The sequence below is a fragment of the Palaemon carinicauda genome, chromosome 19, assembly GCF_036898095.1.
Source record: "Palaemon carinicauda isolate YSFRI2023 chromosome 19, ASM3689809v2, whole genome shotgun sequence".
Taxonomy (NCBI): domain Eukaryota; kingdom Metazoa; phylum Arthropoda; class Malacostraca; order Decapoda; family Palaemonidae; genus Palaemon; species Palaemon carinicauda.
Genome location: NC_090743.1, coordinates 74,997,606 through 75,014,710, shown reverse-complemented (window position 1 = coordinate 75,014,710; position 17,105 = coordinate 74,997,606). Strand labels below are relative to the sequence as shown.

Below are 17,105 nucleotides of genomic sequence, written 5' to 3'. Positions count from 1 at the left end.
TCCCCTTGAAGGTATAATGGGATGCCCAGAAAATGGAAGACTACTCTTTGTCGTTTCGGCATTGGTCACACCCGGATAACACACAAGTTTCTGCTGGCTGTCCAACACCAACCATATTGCAACAACTGTATTTGTTGACTGAATGCCCCACTTATAGCTCTGAATAAAATAGATATCTGTTTGAGGCTCGTGGTGAAGATGGCAGGTTCATCCTTGCCAAGATCCTTGGACATGATGTGTCGTACAATGCCAGTGGCATTTATAAATTCATATCAGAAGCAGGTCTTCTTAATTCTATTTAACTTTTATATCATAATAACTTCTAATGGAATTTTTAGATTTATATCCGAAGCAGGTCTTCTTAATGCTATTTAACTTTCATAACATATTTACGTCTCTGGTTTTAATTGAATATTCTTTTAATTTTTATTTATAATAAACGATATCGGCGTCAATGACCTTCGATGTCAGGATGCCAGAGAACTTCAAATCAATCAATCATCGTATGGAGACTCCTGCGTGATCCCTACACGTAGAGCAGAGACTGTGAGGATCAGTCTCCACCACCGACAAGAAAGTGCTGCAATGGTGCCCTTTAATGCTAGGACAAACCCGCATGCTTATTGGTCCCAACGGGCAGACAAACCTGTAAAAGAAAAAGAAAAAGTTAAGTTTCTAGCTTTAAGACCAGTTTATTTCATAAGGAAATTTTCATTTGGCTTTTTACGGGAGAGTAAGACAACGTCTGTACTCCACCGAGACAAAATAAAAAGTGATGGTTTGTTATTAGGGCCGATGTGAGAGAGGTGGTTGGTCCATTCCCACTGCTAACTAGCGGATCGTAATTACTCCACGTAAAAAGCTTAACAGCTGATTTCATCTATCACTGAAATATATCTCCACTGTAGAGAGAGCAATGATTTGTATATAGTGTCGGAACAAACATCAAATGAATTTCTGTACAGTACTAAGAGCAATCATCCAAATACACTATACCTGATAGTCAACAGTTTGGCCATTTTACAAAAATACTAACGCACTTTAAGTTTTAGTGGAAAAAGAGTACCACTTTCCTCACCATTACTATCTTCTCCCATGTCACTGAACTCTGCAAGATTTCCATCTTCATCTTCTGTATCCCCATCACTAGGCTTCAGGCTCTGATTAGTTCTCTGGGAAGTTTTTGTAGATACATGAAGATTTTCTGCATTCCTGAGGCACTCTTCAAGTCGACAGAGCTCTGAATGAAACAGACAGAATTAGCCACATCATAATCTATCTATTCTATCTACCATAGTATTTCCCCCAATTTTGTGAGGTAACTGATATGAAAATAAAAAGAACAAAAGGGGAATCTTCTTTGTTCCTCCCTGCTTCACAAGGGACCCAGCTGAGTTTGGTTGGTACTGCTAGGGTGTCAGAGCCCACCCTCCCACATTATCCACTACAAATTAAGTTTCATATGCCGACTCTCCTACTGCCGCTACCTTAGCTGGAGGAAGCATCAAGGCCTGTCGAAACTGTGTCATAATTACTCACCATTCATTTCTATTTCTAGCACACTCTTTCGCCTCTCTTACATCTATCCTACTATCACCTAGAGCTTTTTCCACTCCATCCATCCCCCAAAAACCTTGCCTTTCTCTTGTATTTTTCCCATCAATTCTCAAATTCATCACCTAATCCAGCTGATGGCCATTTTCCACTCTCTCTACATGGCCAAACCACCTCAACACATTTATATGCACTCTAACTGCTAACACATTTCTTACACCTGTTCTCATCCTCCCTACTTTGTTCCTAACCCTATCCTATTGAAATACACCAGACATGCTCCTCAGACACTTCATCTCAAACACTTTCAATTTCCGTCTCTATGTCACTTTCATTTGCCAGAACTCCGATCCATATATCACAGTTCGTACAATCACTTTCTCATACAACTCTCTCTTCACATTCATTCCTTACCATCTATTCTTTACTACTGTACTCGCTTCACTGTTCCCAACACTTTACATCCTTCATTCACTCTCTGATGTACAGTGAACCCTCGGTTATTGCGGTAGATAGGTTCCAGACCCGACCGCGATAGGTGAAAATCCGCGAAGTAGTGACACCATATTTACCTATTTATTTAACATGTATATTCAGACTTTTGAAACCTTCCCTTGTACGTAGTACTGTTAACAAACTACCCTTTAATGTACAGAACACTTAATGCATGTACTACAGTACCCTAAACTAAAAAAGGCACAAATATTAAAGGCGATTTTATATCATGCGTTTCCTAAACACGCCAAAAAGCACGATAAAAAATGGCAACCAATGTTTTGTTTACGTTTCTCTGATCATAATGAAGAAACAAACGCATTTAGTGTACACATCTGTGTATAGGTTAGTTTTTGCATCGATTATATTGATTATACAGTATGTTGATTTTTTTATTACCAATGTTTTACTTAATTTTTCTTAGGACTTCCAAATGAAATGTTTTTCTTAATTACGCCGCCTGAAACAACGGCGTCATAAAGTACGCTCAGTAAACAACCACGCTCAGTAAACAAAGAAGGCATTTAACGCGCATGATGAAAGTGATAAATAATGATATTTACAGTAAAAGCTTTTAGAAAATATGTTATTACAAATATTATTTACCGTATCTATATAAAATCATACAGTACATACTGTACGTAGCAAAGCAGGAAAACAATTTACGAGAGAGAGAGAGAGAGAGAGAGAGAGAGAGAGAGAGAGAGAGAGAGAGAGAGAGAGAGAGAGAGAGAGAGAGAGAGAGAGATTGTTTTACGTACGTAAATGTAAATTTAAAAAAAAAAAAATATGATAGGTTACAACATGTATACTCTTCAGACTTTTAAAACCTTCCCTTTAACTTAATGCATACAGTACTAAACTAAAACAGGCACAAATATTAAAATGTTAGAATATTAAAGTAAAAAATAAAGATTGTTACTGTACTCACCACGAAAGAAGTTCAAGAAAAACTTGAATGATGATGGCGATGAATTTGCTGCACAGTAGAAATGATGATGATGAAGCTGATGATGTCTTCTACTGTGCAGCCAATGATAGTATTTTACGTCTCTTCAGACGGAGGTGTCTTTTCCTGGGACACCTCTTCAACTTCTTCCTGGGAAACTTCTTCAACTTCTTCCGAAGGCGTACTAGCAGGAGGAACTGGCTCTTTTTTGCGAGGCTGGAAGAACATTGTGATCGGAAGTTGCTGCCGCTGCTTCTTTTTTCGCTCGAAGAGCATCCTGTAGGGAGTCATGTCTTCATCGATCTTGTTGCAGAATTGCATAGACCGAACCATATCCTCGTCCCACTCTTGCAACATTTCTTTCAACTCCTTCGCATGGTTGCAGGCCTTGGCAAGCCGTTCTAATGTTAATCCCGTTTCTTCGACATTTTCTTGGGTCTCTTCCTGTGTTTCGCTCTCTTCTTCACTGGCCGATTTCGTCAGGTCTTCTAGGTCTGCGTCAGTTAGCGGCTGGAAATGGCAGTCCAACAACTCGTCGACGTCTTCAGTCGTCATGTCGCCAAACCCGTCACCTCCAATTATCGCAGCCAACTGCACAGATTTGCGTATTGCAGAGTGTTGGATTTCAGACGGGGTAAATCCCTCGTCGTCGTAAACAATCTGGGGCCACAACTTCTTCCAGCTCGCATTCACGGTTGCAGGTTTCATTTCTTGCAGTACCTTCTGAATGTTCTGCAGGCACGTGGCTATGGTGTACTGCCGCCAGTACGCCTTCAAGTTAAAATCTTCATCCTCATCATCTTGGGCAGCATCCACACACGCAACGAGGTCCGCCAAGGTATTCTTCGTGTGGGCGTTCAAGGCCTGATAACCCCCTGGTCCATCGGTTGAATTAATGACGTGGTGTTGGGTGGCAGGAACTCAACCTGAATGCCCTCATGCGACAGATCAGTTGCGTGTCCACCAGCGTTATCCATAAGGAGAAGGATCTTGAATGGCAAGCCCTTCTCTACGAGATATTTGCTGACTTGCGGGATGAAACACTGGTGGAACCAGTTGGAGGTCAGCATCTTCGTAATCCATGCTTTTGGATTATGCATCCAGTACACGGGAAGGAGATTCTTATTCTTATTTTTCAAAGCGCGAGGATTTTTCAACTTGTAAATAAGCCCCGGCTTTAGCAAAAATCCAGCAGCATTGCCACACATCACGAGGGTAATGCGATCCTTGAATGCTTTAAAGCCAGAGGCTTTAGCTTCTTCTTTGAACAGGAAAGTTCGCGACGGCATTCTCTTCCAAAACAAGCCGGTCTCATCCATATTAAACACTTGTTCCGGCATGTATCCACCTTCGGCGATAATATTCTTGAACGTCTGGTTCACGTAAGTTTCAGCAGCAGCAGTGTCAGCGGAAGCAGCCTCGCCATGCAGGGAAACGCTTTTCAGGGCGAAGCGTTTCTGAAACTTCGCGAACCATCCTTTGCTGGCGGAAAAACGTTGTTTCTGACGCTGGGAATCAGTGGATGTCCCTGGTTGAGGTTCATCTACATCATCATCTTCTTCAGCATGGTCGCCATCATCGTCTTGAGGTTCCTTTGCCGCAAAATTCTCATACAAGCTCAAAGCTTTGGTTCGGATGGTGTTCGTATCCAAGGCTATGTTCTTCCGGCAGTCGGCAATGCACACTGCTAAAGCACCTTCCATGCGTACGATCGTTTTATTACGCGTGGTAACGACTCGCTTCGCTGATCTGCTAAAGGTGATGGTAGCCGTCTTTCTAATGTTCGCCTCGTCCTTCTTGATATAGCGAACGGTGGATTCGTTGATTCCAAAATGGCGGGCTGTGGACGCGTAACTTCTACCGTCTTTTAACATATCGAGAAGCGTCACCTTCTCAGCAATCGCCATCATCCTTCGGTGGCGTTTAGGCTCACTACCAGCCTTAGTAGAAGCAGAATGCTTGGGAGGCATTGTACAGTAGGGTTTAACAGAAAGTTCAACAAAAAGTTCAACTTAAAACAGTCACGCACAGCACAGATTAAAGTTCACAATAACTTAACAACGTCTACACAGCGATACGGCGGGAGAGAAAGTGACCGCGAATACGTAGATGCTGGAAGTTGGAGATGCGGGCAAAACACCAATCACAGGCTAGATAACAAAACTTGGGTTCTGATTCGTCATCTATCAGCGCTTGAACCAATCACAACCCGTCTTATATGCTACGTAGGTTACCAATTCAAAGTACAAGATACCCTACGTATACTGTACAGTAATAATAATAATAATAATAATAAATAATGATAATAATAATAATAATAATGATGATAATAATAACAATAATAATTTTAACAACAACAATAATAATAATAATAACAATAATAATAATACAGCTTTACGTATGCTATTTTACGCTTGTTTTGTTGTAGGATGTGTCTCTCTCTCTCTCTCTCTCTCTCTCTCTCTCTCTCTCTCTCTCTCTCTCTCTCTCTCTCTCTCTCTCTCTCTCTCGTACGCTTATTCGAGATGTGATTTTTGCAACAAAGAATATTATTGGATGCAGTACTACGTACGTATACATACAAAAGATTCATGGAAAAGAAGCACATCCATTACATTTGTAGTACAGTAGTAGCCATCAGCAGTCTTACACCATTCTAATATGGTATGACTGCATCTGATTTGCATTTCATGTTCCATTTAATTTTACTACGTACTGTATACAGTACTGAATTATCGTATGATCACATTCTCTTTTCGTGTTTTATTTCTTTCTGTGCTGAATTATATGTCATATGTAATGCAATGAACAATCAGTAAGAGCAGATATTACTAATTACAGTATTAATGCAATTACAGGTAACAAAATATCGTATTTGGGGTCTTCAGATATCGCGGTATTTTCGAAATTTCCGGAAAATCCGGGATATGTATATATATATGGGTTATGAAAAAAACCCGCGATGGTCGAACCGCGAAGTAGCGAGGGCTCACTGTACATTTTTTCCACTCCATCATTTGAAGCAACAGCAGACCCCAAGTACTTAAGCTGATCTACTTCATGTAACTCTCAATTCAACATGACATTCAATCTAGCACCACCTTCCCTTCTCAAACATCTCATAATCTTACTCATACCCACATTAACTATCAACTTTCTTCTCTTACACGCCTTTCCAATCTCTGTCAATAACTGACCAAGCTTCTTCTCCAAGTATGCTACCAATACAGTATCATCCACAAACAACAACTGATTCACTTCCCACTCATGATCAATCTCATCTATCAGTTTCAGTCCTCAACCAAGGATTCGACTATTCACTTCTTACATCTCAATCAACAAAAAAATTGAACAACCATGGCAACATCATACATCGCTGTCTCAGCCCCACTCTCACTGGAAACCACTCTCTCACTTCATTTCCTATCCTGATATATGCTTTACTGCCTATGTATAAATTCTTCACTGCTTGCAACAACATTCCAACTATCCCATACTTAACCTGCTCTAGTTTCATCTAGTGCTCTATTTTAATCTCTCTCTCATTCTTATTTCCCATCACTAGCACCTCAACACCTGCAACAGCAATGATATACATTATGCCTCCCTATTATCTTCAACACTCAATGATCTTCCAAAATAATCAGCCCACATTCTCCTTGTCTCATCTCCTTTCAACAACACTTCATTTTGATTTTTCACTGTCACTTCATTTCTTGATCCACCCTTCATTACTTTCTTCACTTCTTTCCTAAACTTCTTCCCTTCATACGAACGACCCTATCCCTGACCTGACCTCCAGGCAGCCACCCTCTTTGCCTCAGCTACCTTGCTTTACTTCTAAATTCTTTTCCCTAATCTTTAATATACCTCTAAAATCTTAACCTGCAGCCATTCTTCAAATGCAGGGTTGAAAAAACATGATTTTTTTTCCTATGAAAAAAAAAAAATCAAATTATTCTTGATTTAAATGATTTTCTTTTTCAATAATATCTATTTGCTGGTGCTAATTATTTGTTTCAGTCTTATGAGGGTATTTTCTTGTATTGAACTTGATCTATGTTAAATGAAAAGAGTTTAATATACGTTATAAAAGATGAGTTTTTGTCTTAGAAACTAAAATTCAAACTAATGATTTAATCGGAGTGGACAAGTTATAGTAACTAATATATAAATACACAAAAATAAGCAAAACTGTAATCAAACAAAAATACAAATATACAGCAGTTTTATTTTAACATACAGGACACAGTAAGAAATCAAATTAAAATCATGTAAAGGACTTCTCCATGTGCTTATTGCACTGGCAACAAAATTTTCAATTCCTATAAAACGGATTTTGAGCGAAGCGAAAAATCTATTTTTGGGTAAGATGGCCATGTCGTCCTGATGGAAGTTCCTTAAAGGCAGCTTCCTAGGGTATATTACAACTACGGCGATATTCCCAGAGAATTTACCTTAAGGTACCCAGAATTCTAACTCCTGGAGCGAGTATCCCTAAAAAAGACCTTAGGGATATCGTAAATATCAGCGGACGTATTCTTGACACGCCACATAGCAATCTATACCCCGAATAGAGTTAACACTTCGTAGGGGTCAAATGGCAAGAAAACGAAAACGATAAGAAAAAGGGGGGAGCCGTTCGTAAGGCATCTCTCCTCCCCGTTTCGTAAGCGTGCCCTGCGCCGCTCGCGGCGCCATCTGTATTCCTTGTAGCGATACACGAGGTGCTACAGATACTGTATGTAGGGAGGGGTCCTACAGCCCTTTTCTTTTCTTTTTTTTTTTTTTTTTTGAAAAGGGACAGGGCAGGTCCATCAGGACGACATGGCCATCTTACCCAAAAATAGATTTTTCGCTTCGCTCAAAATCCGTTTTTTGGGCTCAAGCCATGTCGTCCTGATGGAAGTATACCAGAGCATTACTGTATCTGTGGATTCTCAATACGTGCCGTACTCCTCAGGAATGTTTCTTAGTCAACTCGACTGAAAGACCTATGATGTTACCGTTATACATCTTTTCACTAATCATAAGCCATGAAAGCGCTTCCTGCCCCCTACAGGGAGGAGTCCTACTAGACTCTAGAAATGAACGAAGAGTACATATACCTATGTATGAATCACTCGCAAGCCAATACAATATAGTGGTCTCACTCTATATGAAGTAAAGCATAGTCCTTACGGAACTACAGCATCCAAGGGAAAAACCCCGACCAGCACCCTGGTCGAAGTAGAAATAGACAAAAAGGTTATATCTGCGTAGGATTAAACTTGCTGCCGCCACCGTCCTCAGAGAAGGATGGAGCCCTTTATGCTAAGGAAAGTATAAACCAGTGCAACCAGGCTTGCATTAAGGAACAGGCTATTATAGATATCCCCGATTAATATACATAGGCTGAATGCTCAATAATTAAAATAAAATCAATATAGGTGAAGGAGACGCAAGGTTCCCTAGAACAAGTTTATTGATTAACAATAAATAGGCATGGTTACCACAATTATATACATATGATAGGTGGATGACCAACAATTTACACAAGTACTGTAGTGCATGGATGTATGGTTATCTGAAAGAAAACAATCAAGTCACTTGTCACATACCAAGGTATCAAAGTTAAACGTCCATGTTACTATCCACTGACATTAGCGTCAGAAACGCTCGGCACACCTGTCTGTACTTGTACTACAATCACCATAACGCTGGAACAGTCATTGTGGGCTCCCAGAGCCTTCACTACTAGTTATAGCAACGCATATAACTATACACTCACCCAAGAATCAAAGTCCCAATTAAATTCACTGTTCCTCGCAGAGTTAAACAACAGGGTTAACGACGCAACCAACTGCTACCACAGACCTCTTTAGCTGCTCCACTTGCTTAGCATAGTGGCGAAAGAATACCCTGGAAGATTTCCAGCCAGTGTATGAACGAAGGTGTTCAAAATCCATAAAGTTAAAGAAGTTTAAGGATGAAGCAACTTTCCTCGGATCATGACCTGCGGGTGAACTGTCAGGATCCGCTCTGCGAATAAAATATGTAATTTTCGCCCTAAGTTGATTTAAAGTTTTGAGTCAGGTCCTTCAGTGCACACTCCTCATTATCCAGTAATGAGGCAAAATGAAGGACTTTGTCTAAAGACCATGAAATAGGCTTTGGAGGAGCTTAAGGTCTAAGCCTAGCACAGGCCTTCGGGATCTTGTTAAAAATCTCGTTAGCGAGGTCTACCTGGAAGGCATACAGAATGGGTCTTGTCAGAGCTGACTTACATGTAGAAATCGTGTTAGCCGCCAGCCCCTGTCCGTGGAGGTGGATGAAGAAGGATAGGCAGAACTCCGTAGAGATCTCGTGCGGATTCTTGTCTTTGACAAAGGCTACCCATTTCTTCCATGCTGATTCGTACTGCTTTCTAGTAGACTTGCACTTATATTCTTCCAGGAAGTCGATGCTATCTTTTGAGATTCCGAACCGTTTCTTCACCGCTAGGGAGAGAAAATCATGAGCTGCAGGGTCCGGGTTTTCTGTAATGAAGCGTAGACAGTCGACTTCTGGACTTGCTGGGACAGAACTGGGTCCGGGAGTGGTAGAAACTCTAGTCGTAGTTCCAGAGCTAGAGGGAACCATACACTGTTCGGCCACTTGTGGGCCACTATCGCTGCTACTCCCTTGAAGGATCTCAGTTTGTTGAGGACCCTCAACATCAGATTGTGAGGGGGAAACAGGTAGATCCTGGACCATCTGTTCCAATCGAGGGACATCGCATCTACTGCTTCCGCCAAGGGGTCCTCGTACGGGGACACATATCTCGGCAGCTTCTTGTTGTCCTTCGTCGCGAAGAGGTCTATCTGCAGTTCTGGGACTTGACTCGAGATGAAGGAGAATGATCCTGCGTCTAGGGACCATTCCGACTCTATCGGTGTAACCCTGGATAGAGCGTCTGCGGTCACATTCCGGACTCCTTGAAGGTGAACTGCTGACAGGTGCCACTTCTTCTTCTCCGCCAGTCGGAATATAGCTAACATTACCTGGTTGAGAGGTGGAGATCTCGATCCCCGCCGATTCAGACATTTCACTACCACCTCGCTGTCCAGTACCAACCTTACATGGATCGAGTGACGTGGGGATACTTTCTTCAGGGTAAGAAGCACTGCCATAGCTTCTAGAAAGTTTATGTGAAAAGTCCCAAATAGCTTGGACCAGGTCCCTTGCACTTTTTTCCGATGGGAGTGACCTCCCCACCCTACCTTTGAGGCGTCTGTGTGGATTGTCACTGACGGGGGGGGGGGGGGGGGGGGGGGTGGCTGAAGAGGTACTGACCTCTTTAGACGACTGGCTTGAGACCACGGTCTGAGAAGAGAACGTAGCCGAAGTGGGACCGGTCTCTTCAAGTCCCTTCGCTCTCTTGATGCAAAGGTTCTCCAAACTCCCGCTGCATCTTTTAGCTGTGCTCTTAGCACTGGGTCTGTTACTGATGCGAACTGAAGAGAGCCCAGAACCCTCTCTTGTTTGCGTCTTGATATCCTCTCGGAACCTAGAAGTCTCTTGACAGACCCCGCTATTTCCTTCCTTTTCGACATTGGAATGGAAAAACGGTGTGACACTAGATCCCAGTGAATTCCCAACCACTGGAACCTCTGAGCTGGAGAAAGACGAGACTTCTTTCTGTTGATCATGAAACCTAGATATTCCAGGAACTGAATCACCTGTAGGGAAGCTTGCAAGCATTCCGCTCTGGATGCTGCCCACACCAACCAATCGTCCAGGTAGGCTACTACCTGGAACCCTTTTAGGCGTAACTGTTTGAGCGCTGCGCTCGCAAGCTTCGTAAAGATCCTTGGAGCTATGTTTAGCCCGAAAGGCATCGCTCTGAAAGCATAAAGTTTTTGTTGTAGCTTGAATCCTAGGTAGGGGGAGAGATGGCGACTTATTGGAACGTGCCAATAGGCGTCTGACAAATCGACGGAGACGGTATATGCCCTCTTGGGAAGTAAGGCCCTTATGTGTTGTAATGTTAACATCTTGAACTTGTGGTTCATTATGAACTTGTTGAGTGGTGACAAGTCCAGAATGACTCTGAGTTTCCCCGAGTCTTTCTTGGGAACACAAAACAGCCTCCCTTGGAACCTGATGGACTTTACCCTCCGGATCACCTTTTTCTCCAACAGTTCTTGAATGTACTCCTCCAAAACGAGGGTGGAGTGTTGGAAAAATTGAGGGCACAGGGGCGGAGTACTGTACCAACTCCAACCCAGTCCATTTTTGAGCAGGCTGTGGGCCCAGGGATCGAAGGTCCAGCGATCCCGGAAATACTGTAGTCTCCCTCCTACCGGCGACACTTCACTTTGACTGCCCTGCAGTCTTGCCTCCCTGGCCGCGACCACCTCTGAATCCTCTTCCCCTAGAGGGGCGTCTCGCTGAACCTCTGGCTGCACCTCTGGGCTTTGCTCGAAACGTGGTCGATTGCCCTTCGAACACTGGATTGAATGCCGGGGATGCTGATGACACGGCTTGGGGTACCCATTGGAAGGTGGTCGGGGTCTGGGCTACCAGTTGTGGCACTGGAGGCAAAGCTGGCTGCTGCTGCTGCTGACGTTGTGGTCTGAAAGGCTTGGCTGGACGGGAAGAAAACCTCGATTTCTTCGCCTTTCCTTTCGGCTGAGGGCCCTCATCAGGGGAAGGCTTCCTCTTAAGGGACAGGCCCCACTTAAGGAGAAGATTTCGGTTCTCAGTGGCTGCCTTGTCCACCACCTCCTTGGGAAAGAGATCTTTACCCCAGATGCTGGATGAGACGAGTCTCTTGGGTTCATGCCTCACTGTGGCCGAGGCGAACACAAACTCCCTGCAAGCCCTCCTCGCTTTGACAAAGCAATAGAGGTCCTTCGTCACCGTGGCCAGATGGATATTGGCCATTACCATGAACATCTCAGGCATCGTGGGGTCGCTAGCCATTGTCTCCATGTTTGTCTGGAGAGACATCGAGGCTGCCAGACGCTCCTTTGTATCCAATTCCCTCCGTAGGAGGAATTCCGACAACTTGAGAAGGTTTTCACCGAACTGTTGACCTGCGATATCGGCGTCCAACTTCCCAACCGAGAAGGTGAGGTGTACCTCCTTCCAGTCCTTGTTGTCCAACGGCAAGGCTAAAGACAATGGCTTGCATTCCTCCAGGGATGGACATGGTTTGCCAGCTTCAACTGCCTTCAAAACGGCCGTGAACCCTTTCTGCATAAAGGGGAAGGCCCTAGCCGGGGAGGATACGAAGGAGGGGTGCTTCTTACTCAAAGCAGCAACTTTAGAGTTTGAGAACCCCCTCTCCTTCAACGCAGATGTTAAGGCAGCTTGAGCCTTGGAGTGATCCAGGATGATCACCTCCTTCGGTTCCGTCTCCTCCTTCGAGGCCGGCCCCTTCTTCAGACGGACATAACAGTCCGGGTAGGCCCCTCTGCTGGGCCAGAATTCCACCTCCTCAAGGGGAACTGAACCCAGTTTCTCCGACATGACGATCTTCCCGACCGTCATCGGCATGTGCTCGGCATATCTCCACGGGTTGGCATCCGAGCACAGAGGAAGGTCCTTCACGTTGAGCTTCTTTGGAGGTCCACGTGATGCTGTGATCTTCTGCATCTGGAGCTCCATTGCAGCGGCCTTCTGATTATTCTCCCTCTGCATCTGTTGTATCATACCAACGATGGAAGAGAGAGCCTGTCCCAGCTCTGCTGGAAGAGCGGACGAAGTAGAGGGGATAGGTTCAGGGGCCTGAACCGGAACGTCTGAAGGTACGGAAACCTCTTCCTCCACGGCAATCGGATCTTGATCCTCCTCCTCACCCTCTGCGAGGAGGTCCTGTTCCGCACGGTCGGACAAGTCAGACATCTTGTCATCCAGCTGGATGTCCTGCATGGCATCCGCAACATCCTCCTCCACTGGGATCTGGACGAGAGGGATCTCCGGCCGAGGCTGGGGAACAACAGCGTCAGTAGAAGCCTTGGGAAAAAGGTATGCCCTCATCTTCTCATTAGGAAGATAAGGTCCAGTGGTGTTCTTCTGGAAACCCCTTACCCATAAACAGAGCTTCTCCCTCGCTGCATCCCTTGACTCCGCCGACCTAGGGGATTCAAAAGCCTCTGATAGCAGGTTAGTACACACTGCACATACCTGCGGATCCCAGTAGCGATGATCATCCTTGGAGGCTGCGCAAGCCGCGTGCCTCCTACACGAGACATGTCCGCAAAAGTTCTTGCTGCGGACATTGCAGAAAACGCTATCACATTTCGGATGCTCCTCCTGTAAAAGAAGAAAATTTCCATGAATATCAAGTGAATTTCAATTCACATGTATATATGAGCATTCACAAAGAATAAGGGAAAGACACCTACTTGTGAAACCCACACAATCACCTGTGGAAGCCCACCAGCCATAAAATCACGTGGTTAGTCTTTGCTAGAATAACCAGAGATCATATTTCCCGAGGGAAATTAGGTGTAGCTCACACCTAAGGTAAGATTTTACCATTCTGGCTAGAGATGAAAAGAATTCTCTTTTCATCCTTGTAAGGCGACACCAAGTGATTGCACAAGGCAACACAAGTAAGTTAGAAAAAACAGTGTTGTAACCTACTATATCATGGTTTCCCTTGGTAGAATACACCACCCAGGAAAGAACTGATACAGTACATGAGGGTGGTGTGCCGGCCGGCTCTTGCCGGTCAGTACCCCCCCCTTTTTTCCAAAGGTAGGTCTCAAGTATACAACTTCAGATCACCCCTATTGGGGAGAAATCCAATTCCCATGCCTGAACCGGCCGGCAGTGGTTGCCGGTCCGTAGCCACCCGGGTAGCACCGTGTTGCCGGCCATCACTCTTAGTGGCCGGCTAACCGAGCAATGTAGCAGGCCGGCCGGCAGCGGTAAGCAAACCCTGCCGACTGGCCTCCACACCAGGTAGCGCTCGGCTGCCGGCCGCCACTCATAGCGGCCGGCAGATGAGCAGAGACCGGCCGGCAAAGGCATAAAACCACCGCCGACCGACAGCAAGAGAACTAGAGAACACCCCCTACCGACGGCCGGCCCGTAGGCCGGCAGACGGCAAGGACAACACATAAGAAGACAACAGAATGAGTGCCGGGCTAAGAGGCTATGAACCTCTGTGCCCGGCACCCGAAAGAGTGCCGAGAGGAAGGGGAGACACTAAGTCAGGCTTCCTAACCACTGCTTACTGAATCTACAGACGGCAGCGGTTGAGGGACCAAGAAAGGACCGGGCAGCACTCAAGAGATAGGGTCTCTGCCGGTCGGCACACTCTGCCGGCCGACAGGGGACCACGTCAGCTCCCCATCCTAACCTAGGCTAGGTACGGATGTGAGACGACTGACACAAAGGAAAGGGAAAAATAGAAGGGAAGGACAGAGGGTCCTGTCCAACCTTGCCTTGGTTAAGGATCATTCCCAACTAAGAAAGCTCATCTCAGCCAGAGAAATCCAGGGAGGGAGGCCGGCACTACTGGCTGCCTCCCTAAAACCAAGGCAAGGAAGGAATTGCTATTCCGGAAAGGGAACATATCCCGAACCCGGAACAGCAAAGAGGACAAGTCTGAGGGGTCACCGAGCGAAGGGATCATAACTACAGAAACCCTCCAAGGTGATCCAAGGAGGATAAACCTCCTATGCCCGTGTCAGGCAGCAAGGGAGACTCTGCCCCACGCTAGACCAACACGGACTCAGACTAATACACTGCTGTACTGTCCCCCTCTGAACCAATTCAGTTGGAGCAGGAAGGTACAGTACTACTCCAGCATAGTTATATTTGAAAATTAATTCAAACAACTAGGCTACGAAGACTAGTGTTGGTCAGCCTACGCAAATCTTTCGCCAGGCGCACTACTATCGCATCATAACAGAACTCCTAATTAAGCTAAGCAGCTAATTATTAAAGCGCAGGGGGCTGGGAACGTCGCTCTTGCTAACAAATAAATCCTATTCTAGCGAACGACAGCGTCCATGACGCCTCCAGCAGGCAAAAGCTCTTGTATCAAAGATAACTCTTTTAATTACTTTAATCTTAATCAAGAGCCTACATTTATACATAAAAGAAATAGTACTCAACTTATCCGAAGCAGAAGAAGTTGGAGAAAGCATAATACGAGAGTAAATCCAAGATTTTGGTAGAAACACAGGGAAAAACACCGAGTTGTATAGCTACGCAAAAAGGAATACAGAAGGGCACGCTTACGAAACGGGGAGGAGAGATGCCTTACGAACGGCTCCCCCCTTTTTCTTATCGTTTTCGTTTTCTTGCCATTTGACCCCTATGAAGTGTTAACTCTATTCGGGGTATAGATTGCTATGTGGCGTGTCAAGAATACGTCCGCTGATATTTACGATATCCCTAAGGTCTTTTTTAGGGATACTCGCTCCAGGAGTTAGAATTTTGGGTACCTTAAGGTAAATTCTCTGGGAATATCGCCGTAGTTGTAATATACCCTAGGAAGCTGCCTTTAAGGAACTTCCATCAGGACGACATGGCTTGAGCCCAAAAATAGTATTTAAAAAATCAAGACCTTTATAATTTGTATAATTGCAACAACTTCAATTCTTAAGATCACCAAGTTTACCTGAATTGTTATATCTATTAATTATGATCTTGTTCATTTGTTGCAATACGCAAAGTAACTAGTTTTGGAACTTTTTCTCTTTTCCAAGGCAATTTCAGACAGTATATTTAATTTTGATTCAAATCATGATTTTTTACTCTATGACAAATTTTGAAATAATTTGCAATTTTTCTAACAATACAAACCTGTAGCTACTGTATTTATAAGGGTATTATTTTCGGCGAAGCTGAAAGGACAAGCCATTAGAATTTAGCGAGGGTTAACTACTCATTCCGATAGTAGGGGAGGTAGCTAGCTACCCCTCTTACTCTCATACACCTGTAACTATGCTTAACTTTGGCTGGAGGTAGGACTTTGACGGGGACAGGGTTGGAGGGCAAGTATGTACAAATAGCTACAGGTTTGTATCGTCAGGAAAAATACAAATTACTTCCAAATTTGTCCCGTAACTGGAATACAAACCAACGCAATTTATAGGGGGTTGACTCACCCATCAGGAGAGTCGATGTCCCTGCCAATCTGGCTTGTGTATGTTTGTGAACAAATAAGGAGACCCTAACACCCTGCTAAACCTAGCTAAGCATGGTCTGTGGCCTACACAAGCTGTGTGTTAAGTTACTAGCAATGTGACAGTCAAGATATAAGTTATCCCGAGTCTGTAGAAAATAACCGAGCTGACCAAGATATTACCAATACCACTACGCCAAGGTATGGGGACGCAACAGTATTGGAACAATACTAGGCTAAACAAGGGAGCATTGGTTTACCTACAGTGGTTGAGGCCAGCTTGGGCAGAAGACCCAGGATGCTGAATTGCCCAAGATAGGGGAGATTAAAGCGAGGAAAAGACTAACACCGGGTAACCAATGCCCTCAACCCTCTGCTACGTGTCCAAAAAAGAGCTTGAGGTACTAAACTAGCTGTTGTGCAGCCACCACAGGACCGATAGAGAATGTATCGAGTCTCCTGTGGGCCACGTCTTGCAGGTAATGAGCGGTGAAAGTTGTTTGACGTTTCCACATGCCCGCTTGCAGAACCTGCGTCACAGAATAGTTCCTTCTGAAGGCCAGGGATGTGGGTATGCCCCTGAAATCATGTGCTCCGGGTTGACATGTTGGAGGAGGATATGGATTCAGAGCATGGTCAATAACCCTGCGTATCCAAGCAGAAATGGCGTTTTTTGTGATTCTTCTCTAATTTCTACCTGTGCTGACGAAGAGTGAGGGCACTCGGGGTAACACCTAAAACTTCTTACTGGGCATATTAACAGATGATCTGGGTCGTCGATTACAGAGCGGAGCCTCGTTACCTGGAAGAAATCGAATCTAGGATCCAAGACACTTGGATTCTGAGTCGTAGCAACAAACTCAGGGACAAAGCTGAAACTTAGCTCTCCCCCCTCTCCTTGAATGGGCGATGTCATATGAGAGACCATGCAGCTCGTTGACTCGTTTAGCCAAAGCCAAGGCGAGTAGGAACATCGTCTTCCATGTAAGGTGGCGA

At 44.6% G+C, this 17,105-nt stretch overlaps 1 protein-coding gene across 12 annotated transcripts in view; it reads right to left on the bottom strand.

The window, feature by feature from the left end:
• The window catches only part of LOC137658678 (zinc finger protein ZFP2-like), a 196,301-nt gene that overhangs the window by 32,417 nt on the left and 146,779 nt on the right, over positions 1-17,105 (bottom strand). For 11 of the 12 annotated variants that reach the window (XM_068393639.1, XM_068393647.1, XM_068393649.1 and 8 more), the window contains exon 4: positions 1,037-1,240. In XM_068393639.1, the coding sequence (XP_068249740.1) occupies positions 1,037-1,240 (204 nt within the window). The remainder of the gene's footprint in view (positions 1-1,036; positions 1,241-17,105) is intronic. The other variant, XM_068393650.1, reaches the window with a different exon arrangement.